A 15018-nucleotide genomic window follows, 5' to 3' on the forward strand; every position below is an offset into this window, starting at 1 on the left:
CTCAGGAAAGAACTTGATAGAAGAGAGGCGAATCCAGACGAAGAGAGAAGTTAAAAAGGACCAGATGACACTGGCTGTAAATATCCACTGAGGAGGAACCACATTCATGGAACCTCCCTGGGGAACAGGGCTTACCTTCTTCCCAGTGACAACGAGTGTATAGCCATTTTGGTTTAGCGGGTTCTCCACAATTGCTTCAGGAGACACAGGGTGGGAATCCAGGAGAAAATTCACGTGTGGGGTTAATGATCCTGATCGAGAAACCACAACCTGAGGAACAAACCAGGAAGCACCCTTAGTCCAACAAGCTCAGTTTAAATATACTGTCAGGGGAAAATGTGGACGATAATGGTAATACCAGATTAGACGAGCTCATGGGTGTTTGAACTATAGGCCCAACAGTTCATCTCACTGTAAATCAATATGACATCTTCTAATCTCCTGCCTTGAAGACAATTCATCTGCACCCCCAAGACAGAGTTTTGCCTATTATCTTTTAATGATTTCTAGGGAAGGAGATCTTCCAGTCAATCAGCCAGCACATGCAGACAAATCCTCATGATTGTATTGGGAACCGGAAGAGCCAAGCACAGAAGACCTCCTTTATGCTACAAGGATTCTGGATTATTTTTTAATGTAGTCTCCTGACTCACCCCACTGAGCAGCTTCCCTTGATGTAATGGAAAGGGTAGTGAATGGGAAGTCTGGAGACCTGGATTTGGTTCCAGCTTTGCTATTCTTAAGCCATATGTATAGATCTTTTGAGGTCAAAATAGGCCCTCAGCTAACTTAGAAATGGTGTGCTGTCATTTCTTACAGACCATTGTCCCATCATACTTTTTTACTTTGATTATAACTAAAGTTCTGCTTCTTGGCCTGGTGTTACAATAAGGCCTGATGGTTTTAACAATGCCTTGGAAATGAGGTTTGATGACTGGTGTGATTCTTGCTGTTAGGTATTTCTAATTTGGGATGGTTCTCAGTTATATAATTTCCATCTGCCCAGCTGCTAGAACCCAGTAATAATGAAGTCCAGGTATAAAATCAGATGACTATCTGAGATGAACACTCAGACTATAGGAGAGTTTAGGAGCACTCAGAGGGACTCTCATTCTTAAATAGGGCATAAGGTTGTATCTACAGGAGGGTACAGGAGGCTGAGCATAGCTCTGGGCTTGGAATTGACTTTGTGAAATTGCCTGACATCCAAATACCCTTTTACATTTCACTGAAAGTGCGTTTATTTGCCATGTGTTTGAAATCATGGGACAAACGTGGGCAGCTGTGAGATTAGGATTAAATAATAAATAACTACCCCTTCTACCTCAGCTTTCTTATCCATAAAATGGGAATGAACTGCGTAGTACTCTAACAAACACACAACATACAAATGCTTTGGGGAACCAGTAGTAAATTTTTTCTTCAGTATAATAAAGGAGTCAAGTTGCCTGAAACAATTTGGGAAGATTCCCAAAGTCCCTAATTTGCTCCCAGAGAGTGGACTGTTGATAGAGAAACCAACCACGCTCACACAGAACTATAAAAATTAAACACCATGACATTTTTTTTCTAACATTTGTTCTATCCCAAACACTCAACACTTTCAAAACAACTCCATTAAGCAGGGTGGCTATATTTGCACAGAAGTTAAGTGACGGATCGAAGGTCATTTGGTCAGAATGGGAAAGGATGGAAACTACTGTTATTCCTAAATTTAGGGCCAAATAGTTATTTGTGACTTTTGTAAGGAAGTAAAAAGAAGTTCAATTACCAGTCCTACCTCCCTTTGGGTGCTGGTTACAAGCAGACTATCAGAACACCAAACTTCTGTCCCAAGTTATCCAGATTTCAGTTAACCAATTTTTCTATCTTGACGTACTTCTGGTGCTCACCACCTTTTGTTTTTCCTACCCCTCACTCCTCCCTGCCCCCCAATTTTTTCATATTTCCCTGATTGTTGTCAATCACTTCAAACTGAAAAGGTGAAAAAAATTTTCATTTTCTCACACACAAGTAAAAACCAAAACAATACACCAGCCTCTCTTAATAACCTGACTCTGTTCTCTGCCTCATTCTGTGCTTTCTACTTCACTGGAGATCATTCATCCCTCTGAACCTGCCTATAGGTATTTGCATTTTGTTTCTGTCTCTCTTATACCTTCCATTCTATTCAGACCTGCTACATAACAGTCACCTCCTCCTACTGTTTTGTCTCCTATCTTCTTGCTCTCTTTAATATCATTTCCCCTATCTATAATAAGAAATCCCTTCTTAATTAATAGGTCATCATCTTTGACTTTATCAACTATCTTAAGCCCATCCAAATATTCATTTCCCAGAAAGGATTAACATTACTCTTTTCATAAAGGAGCTCTTTGCACCTCTGGAACTTGGATAGATTGATTTGGTGCATTACCAGTTAAGACTTTTTGTCTGAAGAAGACCATATATGATGGTAACTGAGCCTTTAAATGGGTATTTTATTTACTCCTCACAATAATCCTACAGGGTAGGTACTATTGTTTTCCATAAAGAAAAGATGACAGAGAATCTCAGCTAGAAAGTACAAGAGTCAGGTTTCCAAGGAGCTTTATCTCATGCCAGAATCTGTTTGCTTGACCTCTTTTTAAACACTCAACTGATCTACTCTTGGAGCACCAGAGTAAATACCAATAAAAAACTTCAACTCTGAGCTCCCAAGAGCCACTTATGAGTCAAAGCATTAAAACAAATTTCACAATATATTTGCCTTGCCAAATACTCCTTGTTTCAGTAATCTTGGCTGCACAAGTTAAGTGTGCCTAAGGAGAAAGACTCCACATCTAACTAGTTTTTGACGGCACAGAGGAAATGTTATTAGTACAGCTGGCAAGCTCAACTTTTGATCATGAGCTAGGATAAGTGTGGCTTGTTATAGAAAAAGGAATGAACCAGAGAAGACAGGAAGGCTGTGTGGAAAAGTGAGACGACTGCTTGGAGTTTCAAGCAGAGGTCATATCACAGATGCAGATACATTTTTAGTTGATCATTAGCCCTTTCTCTGGAGGGATACCTATTGCTATTGTTTCTATCATTAATTCCTCACTTTCTCTTATTGCCAGAATTCTAAATGAGTGGGTAACCACTTTAACTCTCAAAATACTCCCGAAGCAATGTTTGCAAGAAGTTAGGAGTTCCTTTTGGTTGTCATGGAGATATTTCTAAGGACAGAACAGAATCCAGCATTTAAATTTAATTCTTATGATAAATCACCTGGCAGTCTTAGGACAATGAGCAAGAAATAGAAGACTGGCAACTATCTTTTGAGTTTCTACTGTGACAACTAATCTTTAGTGTTTAGTTCTCAAAACCATTTTCTTTAATGTTCTTGAAAATACAAGACTAGGGTGAGGGAGTAGGGAGGAATCTGAATTTACTTGACTGTGGTGGCTATGATCTCAAATTACCTGGGGGAGGACAGGGGAAGAAATATATGTAAAAATAAAATAAAACCTTGTGGCTAGGGCCCTAAATTCATGACCCTGAACAAAGTAATTCTATGTAATATATCTATAAATACATAAAGGCCAGACCTCTTCACCCCACAGACAGAGTTCTATTTTTTATTTTTATTTTTTGCATTACACGGGCCTCTCACTGTTGTAGCCTCTCCCGTTGCGGAGCACAGGCTCCGGATGCGCAGGCTCAGCGGCCCTGGCTCACGGGCCCAGCCACTCCGTGGCATGTGGGATCTTCCCAGACCGGGGCACCAACCCGTGTCCCCTGCATCGGCAGGTGGACACTCAACCACTGCGCCACCAGGGAAGCCCCAGAGTTCTACTTTTGATTAAACTGTTATAGAATTTAATTTTCTTTAGGAAGGATGAATACGATTTAACATGAGATACTGTTTCTCACATAACGTGAGATACGTGGTTTTTCTCCTCATTTTTTTAAAGTAGACAATTCAGTGGTTTTTAGCATATTCACAGATTTGTGCAACCATCTTCACAACTAATTTTGGAATATTTTCATTACCTCAGAAACCCCAAACCCCTTAGCCATCATCCACCCTAGCCCATCATACCCTCCAGTTCCTGGCAACCACTAATCTACTTTCTATCTCCCCAGATTTTCCTATTCTGGACATTTCATGTAAATGGAATCCTACAATATGTGGTCTTTTGTAACTGGCTTCTTTCACTTAATGTTTTCAAGGTTCATCCATGTTGGAGTACGTATCAGTACGTCATTCCTTTTTATTGCCAAATAATATTCCTTTGTATGAATATACTATATTTTATTTATCCATTTATCAGTTGATGGACATTGGGTTGTTTCTACTTTTTGGCTACTGTGAATAATGCTGCTAGGAACATCCAAGTCTAACTTTTGGTGAGAATATATATTTTCACTTCTGTTGGATATATACCTAGGAGTGGAATTGTTGGGTCTTAACGGTAACTCTATGTTTAACCTTTTGAGGAACTGCCAGACCATTTTCCATATGGGATGCATAATTCCACATTCCCACCAGCAATGTATGAGTGTTCCAATTTCTTCACATCCTTACTGACATTTGTTATTTTCTGTTTTCTTGATTATAGCCATCCTAGTAGGTGTGAAGTGGTACTTCATTGTGGTTTTGGTTTGTATTTATCTGCAAAATGTTTCCTTAAATTAAGTAAAAGACAAGTTTACTTCTGAAGGTTCACAGCCTTCCATCCATTCCTCCTGCCTGAGACTGACACTTGGGCATCACCTGCTCAGCCTCCCAACCAGTTCTCTGAAGAACATACCTCATGGTCAGACTGGACTTTTGTAAAACAGAGATCTAGAGAGGCTGGAGGTGGGGGAGGGGTAGAAGAAACAAAAATGGATTCTCACTAGGAGAAGCAGAGTGGGAGATGCAGCACATTCCCCAGTGAATTGAGAGAGGGAAAAAAAAAATGTAAGTGAAGGAGATGACACCATTAATAAACAAACTGGGTTATAACTGGATGTGAACTTACAGATCCAGGAAATGAGTCTGCTTTCTCTCTAGTTTCTAGTACAGATCTGGCACATAGTAGGTCCAAAAGGCATATCTATTGCTTAAACATATGAACAGACTGAATAATTAATAATAATATTAATATTATTAATTATTAATTATATTAATATAATAATAATAAGCCTACGTAAGCCTTGATGAAGGGATGGTTTTTTTTTTTAATGCTTCAGACATTTAGATAACCTTCAAGAGTTTGGTTTGCATTTTCAAGGTATGGTTTCTGATGCCTTTTGCAATGTACTGAATATTTGTGTCCCCCCCCCCAAGTTCCTATGTTGAAATCCTAATCCTCAGTGTGATGGTGTGAAGAGATGAGGCCTTTGGATGCTGCTTAGGTCGTGAGGGTGAAGCTCTCATGAATGAGGTAAGTGCCCTATAAATGGGACCCCAGAGAGTTCTCGTGCCCTCTTTCCACCACGTGAGGACACAGTGAGAAGATGGCAATCTGTGGACCCGGAAGCAGGCCCTCATTAGACTCCAGATCTGCTGGCACCTTGATCTTGGAATTCTCAGCCTCCAGAACTGTGAGAAATAAATGTTTGTTTTTTTAAGCCACCTAGTCTATGGTAATTTGCTACAACAGCCCGAACTGAGTAAAACACCAGCTATAGGTGTATATCTTAAGTATGTGAGAGAAATCGGTATTTGTTTAGAAAGAAATCAGATATAAAGAGTTTTGTTTCAACCAAGGTAAACATCTAATTTTCTGGAATTAAAAAAATGAAACATAAGAAGTGGAAATTGCTGATTGGTGCTGACAACTCAAAATTAGAAGTAGTAAAACAAAGTACCAGGTGGCAAAAGTTGAATTAAATGAAACTTTGCTCTGTTCTTTCACTCTTTTTTTGGTAAGTGGGCACAAGAGCTTCTATACCAACCTGACACTATAAAGGCCAGGGTATGTACAAAAAGTAAAACAATTTTTTTAATGATTATAATACCGATGTGTATGTGTGTTTCAACTTTTTGAAATGAGTCAGAGTGAGTCAAAATGAGTCAATACCAAACTGAGAACTTTGTAAAAAATTTCAAGCATCTAAAAACCAAATAAGCTAGTAAATTTGTAAAAATTAAAAAAAATCCAATACTTTCAAATCAGTATTCCAAATACAATGATTGTGGGATTCGCCAATCTATATATAGAGTATATCTGTCTGAATTTTGAAAAAACTACTGATAAATATATTTTCTGTTTTAAAATGTCTCTCCATTTTTTCAAATAAGCACCCAAACAAGAAATTCCAGTTATTCCCTGCTACCAAAAAACCCAAAACAAACAAAAGGTTAGTACTTTCCCATGGTTTCAAATATGTATGGTGTTTTAAGTTTCTATGCTATAAGAGTTTATAAGATATATATATTTCAAGACCATGCATTAATTCATTTTAGGAGACTATATACGAGCTGGGCTTAATTTTTTGTTATGGACATAACTCTGAAATTATTATTTACAACAGGTACTTTTTCTCCCAAAAGAAATTTCAGAACCCATGAAGTATATTTTCCTCTAAAGAAATATAGCAAAGCTACCATTCTTTAGAGATGTAACTAAATCAATCATGTGCACCTTAAAAACAGGCAGATGATATTTTTATCTGAGCATTTTATAAAGGAGACGGGTAAGTTAGCAATCGCTGAAAAGGAATGTTCAAGTTCAAGCTTTGTTTGGCTGTGTCTCTGCAGGCTGCTCACAGCACTGATGAGTTGATGATCTGTGTCTACATAGTCTAAAATAGCAGTAATCCCAAATGAAATGTATGCTGTAGGCTTCGAGCACAAAGCACTGACATGCCATGATGGCAGCACAGGAACTGAAGAAATTTAGAGACAGGAGGTCAATAGATGAATCGATTCTTCTTACTAGAAGTGAGTAATTATTGTCAAGTTCACTGATTACTAACATAATCCTTTAAGTGATGGTCATAAGTAATGATCATGAGCTAACGATGTCTTTTTAGGTGGTCCCTACCTCTTGAAGTTTCTTGCTTAAGACCAACTAGTCCAGTTAAGAGGCACAAGAGAAAAGGGGTTATGGGTGGTAACAGCATCAAGGAATTGGGGAGAGGGGAAAGGGTGATGGGAGAAGAGCAAGGATAATGCCAAAGAACCTAATGAAATCTGTGACAGTGCTCAGGCAGTGGCCACTGTATATAGACAAGGTAGCTGCCCAGTGAATGTGGAGCTGAACTTGCAACAAGTCTTGAAAGTGCCTCCCCACTCCCACCCCACCCCCATCCACTTGCTCTCCCTGGCCTGACAGTCATGCACAAATATTTTAATAACGATGCTTGCATCTAGAGATTAAAGGCCTTATATAAGTGCTGTAAAAAAAAAAATCAAGCAAGCATTGTTTTTGGATGTAGATTAGATGAGGAGCTCAGAAGGGGAGATGTGGGCAATCCCTGTGATTAGTCCTGTGATCTTCATGAGTATCCTGCTTCCCTCTCCCATGTAGCCCTGCACACTGTGCTCATGTTCCCCAGCCTTGTTCTTTTCTACATCCGCTCTGCCTCCAAAATTCGTAAGAAGGCGTGTTCTTACTGTTTACTTATACTATCTCAAACATTGCTTATTATATTATTTTACTTCAGAGCATCCCAGAGTGATCACACAAATAAAAACTGTTTTTGAAATCTATATCTACACTGACATAGCTCTACAGATAGACTTGAATGTATGTACACATTAGTATATTTAGACATAGCTGCACTTGTGTAAGTTACACGTTTAAATGTTAAAAACATGTCAAAAATGTCTTCTCTTCCATACGTATAATATTGTTAGCTAAACAATATAATTCTTTCTAATCAAATAACCACTGTGAAATACCTGATTCACTTTGCACCCGACAGCTGGGGCTGAAGCTTGTATTCCCAGTCAGAGTTGAACATAAGCACAATAGGAAAGGCAGAAACAGCTGCAAACTCTTGGGAGAAAACATTTGCAAAGCAACTTTGCCTTTAGGCTTCAGGGTAGGAAGGAAGTAAAATCATTTTTCTATTCCTTTTCATGTATGGCAGCTGTCTTTGGGAAAATTATGTCCCTTCTATATTGTAACAGAAACTTCATAGTATTATTAAAACATGGGTTGTAGAAACTTAGGCTTGGCCACAGATTCAGCACTTCAGTGCAGTCAAAACATTTACAGAACTTGGCAGGTTACCGCTTGGATAGATTAAGCTGGATGGTCCCCAAATTTCTGCTGCACTCCTGACTCCGCCTCCACTTTATTTGCTGTAAACAAACTGGGTTTCAGTGATGTTGACTCTTTTATCCTTTAAATGGTTGAGGTTTATTTACATAAAATTTTACTAAATAGAATTCTTCTGGGCAAGTGTCAGAGAAAGAGATCCTCTCTTTGTGGGTTTCAGTAGCCCTGTGTTTTTTATGTCTTTGTTTTCTCTACTCTTCGTGTCAGATACATGTTTTTATTTCCCCTACTGAAATTTCAGTTCCTCAGAGGCAGGTTCTGTGTCACTGCTTCCTTTGCTGCACTTACTTGCCTAGTAAAGCAAAGTTAGTACCTTCTTGATACATATTTGATGAATTAAGAGCCACCTGGTTTAAAAAAAAAATCAAGGATATCAGTGCTTTTCATAAAATAAATATCTACTCATATACTTATTTTCATCTTTGGTGTTATGGATGCAAAGGTGTACTATGGCTTCTTTTATGAAAATGCTGGGAGACAAGAATAAAACATTTGTTACATTTTTAATAGAAATGTTAAAGCATTTCTATTATAATGAGACTGATGTATATAACATATCACTTGGGTTGTGAAATCTGTCACACAGTAGAATTTACTTAGCTATTTTTTTTTTTTTTTTTTTCGGTACGCGGGCCTCTCACTGCCGTGGCCTCTCCCGTTGCGGAGCACAGGCTCCGGACTCGCAGGCTCAGCGGCCATGGCTCACGGGCCCAGCCGCTCCGCGGCATGTGGGATCTTCCCAGACCGGGGCACGAACCCCGTGTCCCCTGCATCGGCAGGCGGACTCTCAACCACTGCGCCACCAGGGAAGCCCTACTTAGCTATTAAAGCAATCTATCTAAAAATGGAATTCTTTAGAATCTGGAAATAGGCTAGGAACCTTATGATGTGAAAAGGTGTCAGACCTAAAGTGACTGTAGAAAGTTTATTAATATGGAACTGGATTGGTGAGGTATTAGACAATTAAGAAAAAAAGAAAAGCAGAAAAAAGATAAAGGGAAGCAAATCAACATAGTGAACACAATAGGAATTCAATAGAGGAATTCAGTCATCCTCCTTTAGATTTTTCTTGGAATTCTACAGAATAACATCAACGTGAACTAAAAACACATATAAACATCACATAACAAACACATTTTACAAGGATAATAGGTACGATCATATTTCAAATATGTTAGAGTGCTTGTCTGTGTGGGAGGAGACTGGGCATCTCTCCTTCACATTTTGAGGAGTTAAGGACAGCATTGAATGTTCTGAAGTGGGTGAATAAGAACACTGGGCTGGGGGAGTGGGAGCAAAAATGTAGTTAATTGTGAAGCAATAGGAGGAGGGGAGACCAAGTGTGGGATTATTTAGATAACAGGATCTACAATATATGATTCATTTTGAGGTGGGAAAGTTGTATTTACACGTTTCATGATTTTGAAAAAATTCCACCATGCCCACTAGTAGAAGAAAAACATTTGATCAGTACCCAGACTGCTATAAGACAGTGTATATTTGTTAAAGAATACAGATAGAGAATGTACAGATGGGCAAGTCATAGGAAAACATCATCGTCCTCAATACGTTTACTAAAAGTCATTGCCGGACTGGGCTGTTAATTATGTCAGATGATTATGAAATAAACATCCTTCTTTAAAAGAAATTTCTAGTCTTTGTGGAAAGTCAACATTTCCAATTGATACCATCGTCACTGTGCCTTAACCAAGAATCTACTAATGAACTCATGTTGAAAGCACTACCAATAACTATTAAAGCAGCAAAACAGACCCAACACGAGAGCATTTTAATTTCTGCAAAGTGCTAGGGTTCTTGTATCTAGGGGACACGATAACTGCAAGTCTGAAATGTGAACTTTTATTGTATGGAAATACTGTTGCTATTCATTAAAGGTATTTCTTAACAAAATCCGGATCTTTTTTCCCCAGTGTTTGCACTTTTTTGTGTCTGACCCCATCATTTTGCAGAATCAGGAGAACTGGAGTTACAATGGGATTTTGATGATAACGTCCCTTCCTAACTCCTGCCAATATTTCTCAATGATGTGAATGTTTCTTCTCATGGAGACGCACGGTTCACACAATAGCTCTCTTTTGATCCGTAGCTTCCCTTGAAATAGGAAAACATCGCCTGGAAGCGCTTTAATTGTTTCATTTTATTTTCCAATCATGTGATAGAAATCATGAATGGAAAAAAAAACCCCAAACCATTCCAGGCAAGAAAGTTAAAGCAACCACATTTAAACTGAAAGCTTTAAGAATTTAACAACGGAAAATAGGCCATACATTTCATAAAAAGTGGACCAAGCTTCATTGTTTTGCTTTCAGTCTATGCCTCTAGCTTCCACTGTGATTCTCACTTACAGTATTTGCAAACACCTCACTGTAAAAAGAGAAGGAAATTAACTGCATAACACCGGATAAAACAGACACAGCCACTCTCAGAAAGTATGTACCTGCATGAATCGACCCTCTGACGTTCCAAGATTAGCGATGGTGAGGTCTCCTTTAATAAAGGTGGATATAGATGTTAAGAGGACTTGGTTGAACTGGCCCATGAATAAGTCAACGCGCTGCAAAGCTGTGGTAAACTCCGTTCGGTATTCATCACTGCGCACTTCGCAGCCTGATGAATTTCTCAAAAGTGTCTGGAATAAAATATGGTCATAGAATTAATGTGAGTCCAGATGTGAGCAAGCTATTAAGAAACCTTTTTGGTGTGTCTTTTTAGAGCTTGGAGGGAATGGCAAGGATAATAGACAGTTTGCAAATAGACAAATAGTCCCGGAGAGGCAGAAACAATTCTAGTGACCTAAATGACTCTAGTACCAGTAGGTGCTGCTGTGTATATACAGACTCTAAAACCAGGGGCAAATCTTTCCCTCACAGTTTGTATCATGGTTTGATATGTACGTACATAAAAATGGAACTTAGCTGATGCTAGTAAAAGAAAAACAAAACTATGAATGTTTCAGGCCTGGACATGAAGGTAATGCTTCTAGCAGGCAAGTCCAATGAGATGAATATCAACTCGAATAATCATAAATGTCAGAATCACACTAGGACATTGTATTTTAAAACGTGTGCATTTGTGCGCAGTGGGGTGGTGCGGATAATTCAGGGGGAAGTGGCAGAGCACAGACTCCAGACCTAGGTGCCTGCATTAAACCCTGGTCCTTAATGGTTACTCGTTGTATGTAATTTCTATAACCTCCCTGTGTTTGTGAAATTCATGTTATCTCTGTTATAGTTCCTCCATTTGTAAAATTGAGAGAATTACAGAAATGTACTTACCTTACAGAGCTGTTGTAAAGATTAAATGAGCTAGTTTACAGAAATCTCTTATAATAGAACCCAGCACAGAGAACACAGAGTATTTGTCCTCATTATGGTGAAAGGCTCCAAAAATGTAAAAGTTGTGCATCAAATGCTTTGTTAACCAGCTAACTAAAAGGCAATTACCACTAAATCAGGTATTTATCTTTTAGCTTTAACTTTAAGTGAAAGGATTTAAAGAATATTGTTCACTAATACATGACAATTTAAGTACTATGGATCCCTCCCTTCACCTTGACACTTCAGTCTGCTGGTCTTCCTTCTACTACTTCTCAGATTGTAACATTTGTCTCCTTTGCAGGACCATCCATGCTTGCCTGTCAATGTTAGAGTTTCTCAAGACTCCATCCTAGGGCTGCTCCTCTGCTCACTCACTCTTCATACTCCCCACCCAGGATATCTCAGTTTTACTCTATTTAGTTGACACTCACATTTGTACCTCCAGGCTAACTTGCTCCTCTGAGCTGACTGTGCATTTATCAAACTGCCTATGAAATCTGAACTCAGATGTCTCAAAGACCTCAGGCTCAACATGACCAAAGTAGAAAACACAATCTTCCCCCATGCCTGACCTTGTGATATAATGCACCCCAGCAAATGGCTGCACCATTTCTCCAGGTGCACAAGTCAGAAATCTAAGTGTCATCCGTCATTCCTCCCCATACACAGTCCATCACCAATTCCCATCAATTGCACTTTCTAAATATCTCCTGGGTCTCTACAGTTTTCTCTATCTCTACCACGGCAACCTTCATCGAAGGCACCTCCATCCTTTCCTGAACTATGACAATGGCTTCTTAACTGGACCTGCCCCGTCCAATCTCATCTAATCTCTTTCTAGGTCCATTCTCCACACTGCAGCCAAATTTTCTTTTTAAACCACAAATCTCATCATGTCACTCTGCTTAAAACACTGAACATTTCCCCACTGCTCTTCGGGATCAAGGACAAAACTTTTAACATGCCCCATTGGATCCTGCATCATCTGGTTCCTGCTCAAATTCTCCAGACTCACCCTGCGCTGTGTTCTTCCTTGCTCTCTATGCTCCAGTGAGCTGGCCTTCTCTTAGTTCTCTAAATAGCTATGTGTCCTCCATGACAGGGCCTCTGCACATGCTGTTCCCTCTGCCTGGAATGCTCCTTCCACCTCCAATGCCTCCTTCAGATCTCAGCTTGTCATCAGTTCCTCAGAAGGCCTGCCCTGACCCCAATATCTAGGTCAAATGCTTCTATTATAGACTGTCATAATACCATTTACTATGTGAAATAGCACTCATTATAGCTGCAACTACTATTCGCTTGTGTGATATAAGAGTGATGTGAGACTTCTCCCAAGTGGCTCCCTGTCTTTAGGGACCCTGCTTGTTTACCACTGTATTGCTAGTAGTAGATGAAATATCACACATAGTAGATGTTTAATAAATACTAATTGAATAAATGAACAAGTAAGTAAATCAATTATGGGTAGATGGGGAATGAGTGTGAAGATATGAACCAATATTACTAAAGCTATTTTTTTTTTTCAGGAATAGGGATAGTTTATGAGTTTATAAGGGACAAATGGAGTGACTGACCCCGACTGTCCTGACAAGATCATTGCAAATTGGTAACTTTGGGGAAGATAATGGGGGGCAAGAAGGTGTATAAAGAAGACAAAGTCTAACTTGAAGAAAGAGGGAAACAGCTCAGTTTTACACATCTTTGTATGTAGCTACAAGTCCAGGAAAATGATTTGAAGATTAGAGATTTTCTATTATTGTCCTATTATATTTGTAATAATCAGAAAGTTGTTAGAGCATATTTCAAACCAACTTAGTGCTTAAGAACAAACTGAAATAAAAAATTTAGTTACCCTTATGTAAAATAACCTTACTCCTTAATGTCAAACTTCTGTCACATAGAATGCAAAGTTCTTACATGTATTAACTTTTATGGTTAAATATCACCTAACATCCTGTTTTATACAGCAACAGCTACTTTTTTATTTTAAATGGTGATACGTTAGCAAACAGAGAGGCTCAGAGATGCTAAACCTATGACTTTTAATAAGATGTTCTAGTTCTAGACATTTTTTGATATATTTATGAGTGCTATTTTACTATTTAATTGGAAACTTTTCTTCACTAAAGTGCTATAGATTGCTCTGAGGAGTAGCAGATAACTGAGATGTACTGTCAGTTCAATAGTTACCAATTAATTGGTAATTAAGTTTCCATTGGTGATCAATCATCCATTTTGCAGAGAGTGCTAGAACCAGGGAAGCTTCTTAAAGGAGCAGAGGACATTTTTAAATCAAAGCCCTTCTGAAGTATTCCGTTACAGAGGTGGCTGCTCTTCAGAGTCAGCTTCTGTGATTTTGTTCATTTCTTGTTCTCCCTTTTTTCCAATGTCTAGGTGGCATTCTGGGAACTTTAAAGCCTCAGACTTGACTTGGGGTTCGGTGCTGGTGGAGATATGATGGATTCATCAGCATATAAAACAATTGGCAAATTGTGGAGTAGAGTCTTAGATTGTAAACTAGTAGCAGCCTACTATCAACAAGAGTCCAGGAACTGTCTCATTTATCTTTTATCCCCACTGTGTACACTGCCTAGCACACTGTAGGTATTTAACAACTGCCTGCTGAAAAATGAATGCAATTATACTCCAGTTTGCAAAGTAACCAGGCATAAAGCTCATTTGCCTCCCCAGCTTGCTTTGTGGTCTGCCTTGCTGAATAGGGCGAGCTGGAGAACAGAGGTTTAGATGCATCTGAGTGTCTGCAAACCTGCAGGACCTCACTGATCTTTTCTAAATGAAGGGAGAGAAACAGGACCAGAACTTTAGCTTCTATGTGTCTGTTTTCTCACATGTAAGGCTTAATAAGTGTAGAACTCTGCATCAGAGTTAATGCAATATTTATACTCCACACTTCAAGGCTTCTCCTTCAGGAAACAGTAAGGTCTCTAAATGGTACTTCCTCAAGGACTGAGAGGGATTCCTGTCCTCCACCCCCCACAAACAAATTCCAAAGTATAGAAACACTGAACAATGTTGGAATAGGATGTACAGAGCTCCTTGATCTTAAAAAATTGTGCAATGGAGCCGAAAACCAAACATCATGTCAGGGTCAAGTGGCATTCAAATTTCAGAAGCCAGGGGACCCCAACCTTTTTCTTTTTCATTTTCTCCTCAGCTGAGATCTGCAGGAGAGGGGCACTAACTTCGAGGAAAACGTAACATTCCAGTGTTCACTGCAGGAGAGGGGGACTACTCCTTGTCTCTTCCTGCTGAGAATCCTGATAAACTCGACGCCTGGGGTCAGTGTGGCAGGAACTGGCTTACAGAGCTGCGGGCTGTCGTTATGCTTGAATAGTTAGACCTTTAACTATTAGAGGGAGCCTTGGTTTAAACTCTCAGCATTGCAAAGGTAAGGTATCTTGTAAATACTCCATCTG

The 15018-nt window shown here is 39.1% G+C and overlaps 1 protein-coding gene across 1 annotated transcript in view; it reads right to left on the reverse strand.

Moving 5' to 3' along the window:
* Positions 1-15018, reverse strand: part of MET (MET proto-oncogene, receptor tyrosine kinase) — a 128105-nt gene that overhangs the window by 47848 nt on the left and 65239 nt on the right. Inside the window, exons 3-4 of the mRNA XM_060156814.1 lie at positions 10702-10893; positions 136-270 (exon numbers count right to left, since the gene is read on the reverse strand). Coding sequence (XP_060012797.1) covers positions 136-270; positions 10702-10893 — 327 coding nt within the window. The remainder of the gene's footprint in view (positions 1-135; positions 271-10701; positions 10894-15018) is intronic.

This window comes from Lagenorhynchus albirostris, chromosome 8 (genome assembly GCF_949774975.1).
Source record: "Lagenorhynchus albirostris chromosome 8, mLagAlb1.1, whole genome shotgun sequence".
NCBI lineage: Eukaryota > Metazoa > Chordata > Mammalia > Artiodactyla > Delphinidae > Lagenorhynchus > Lagenorhynchus albirostris.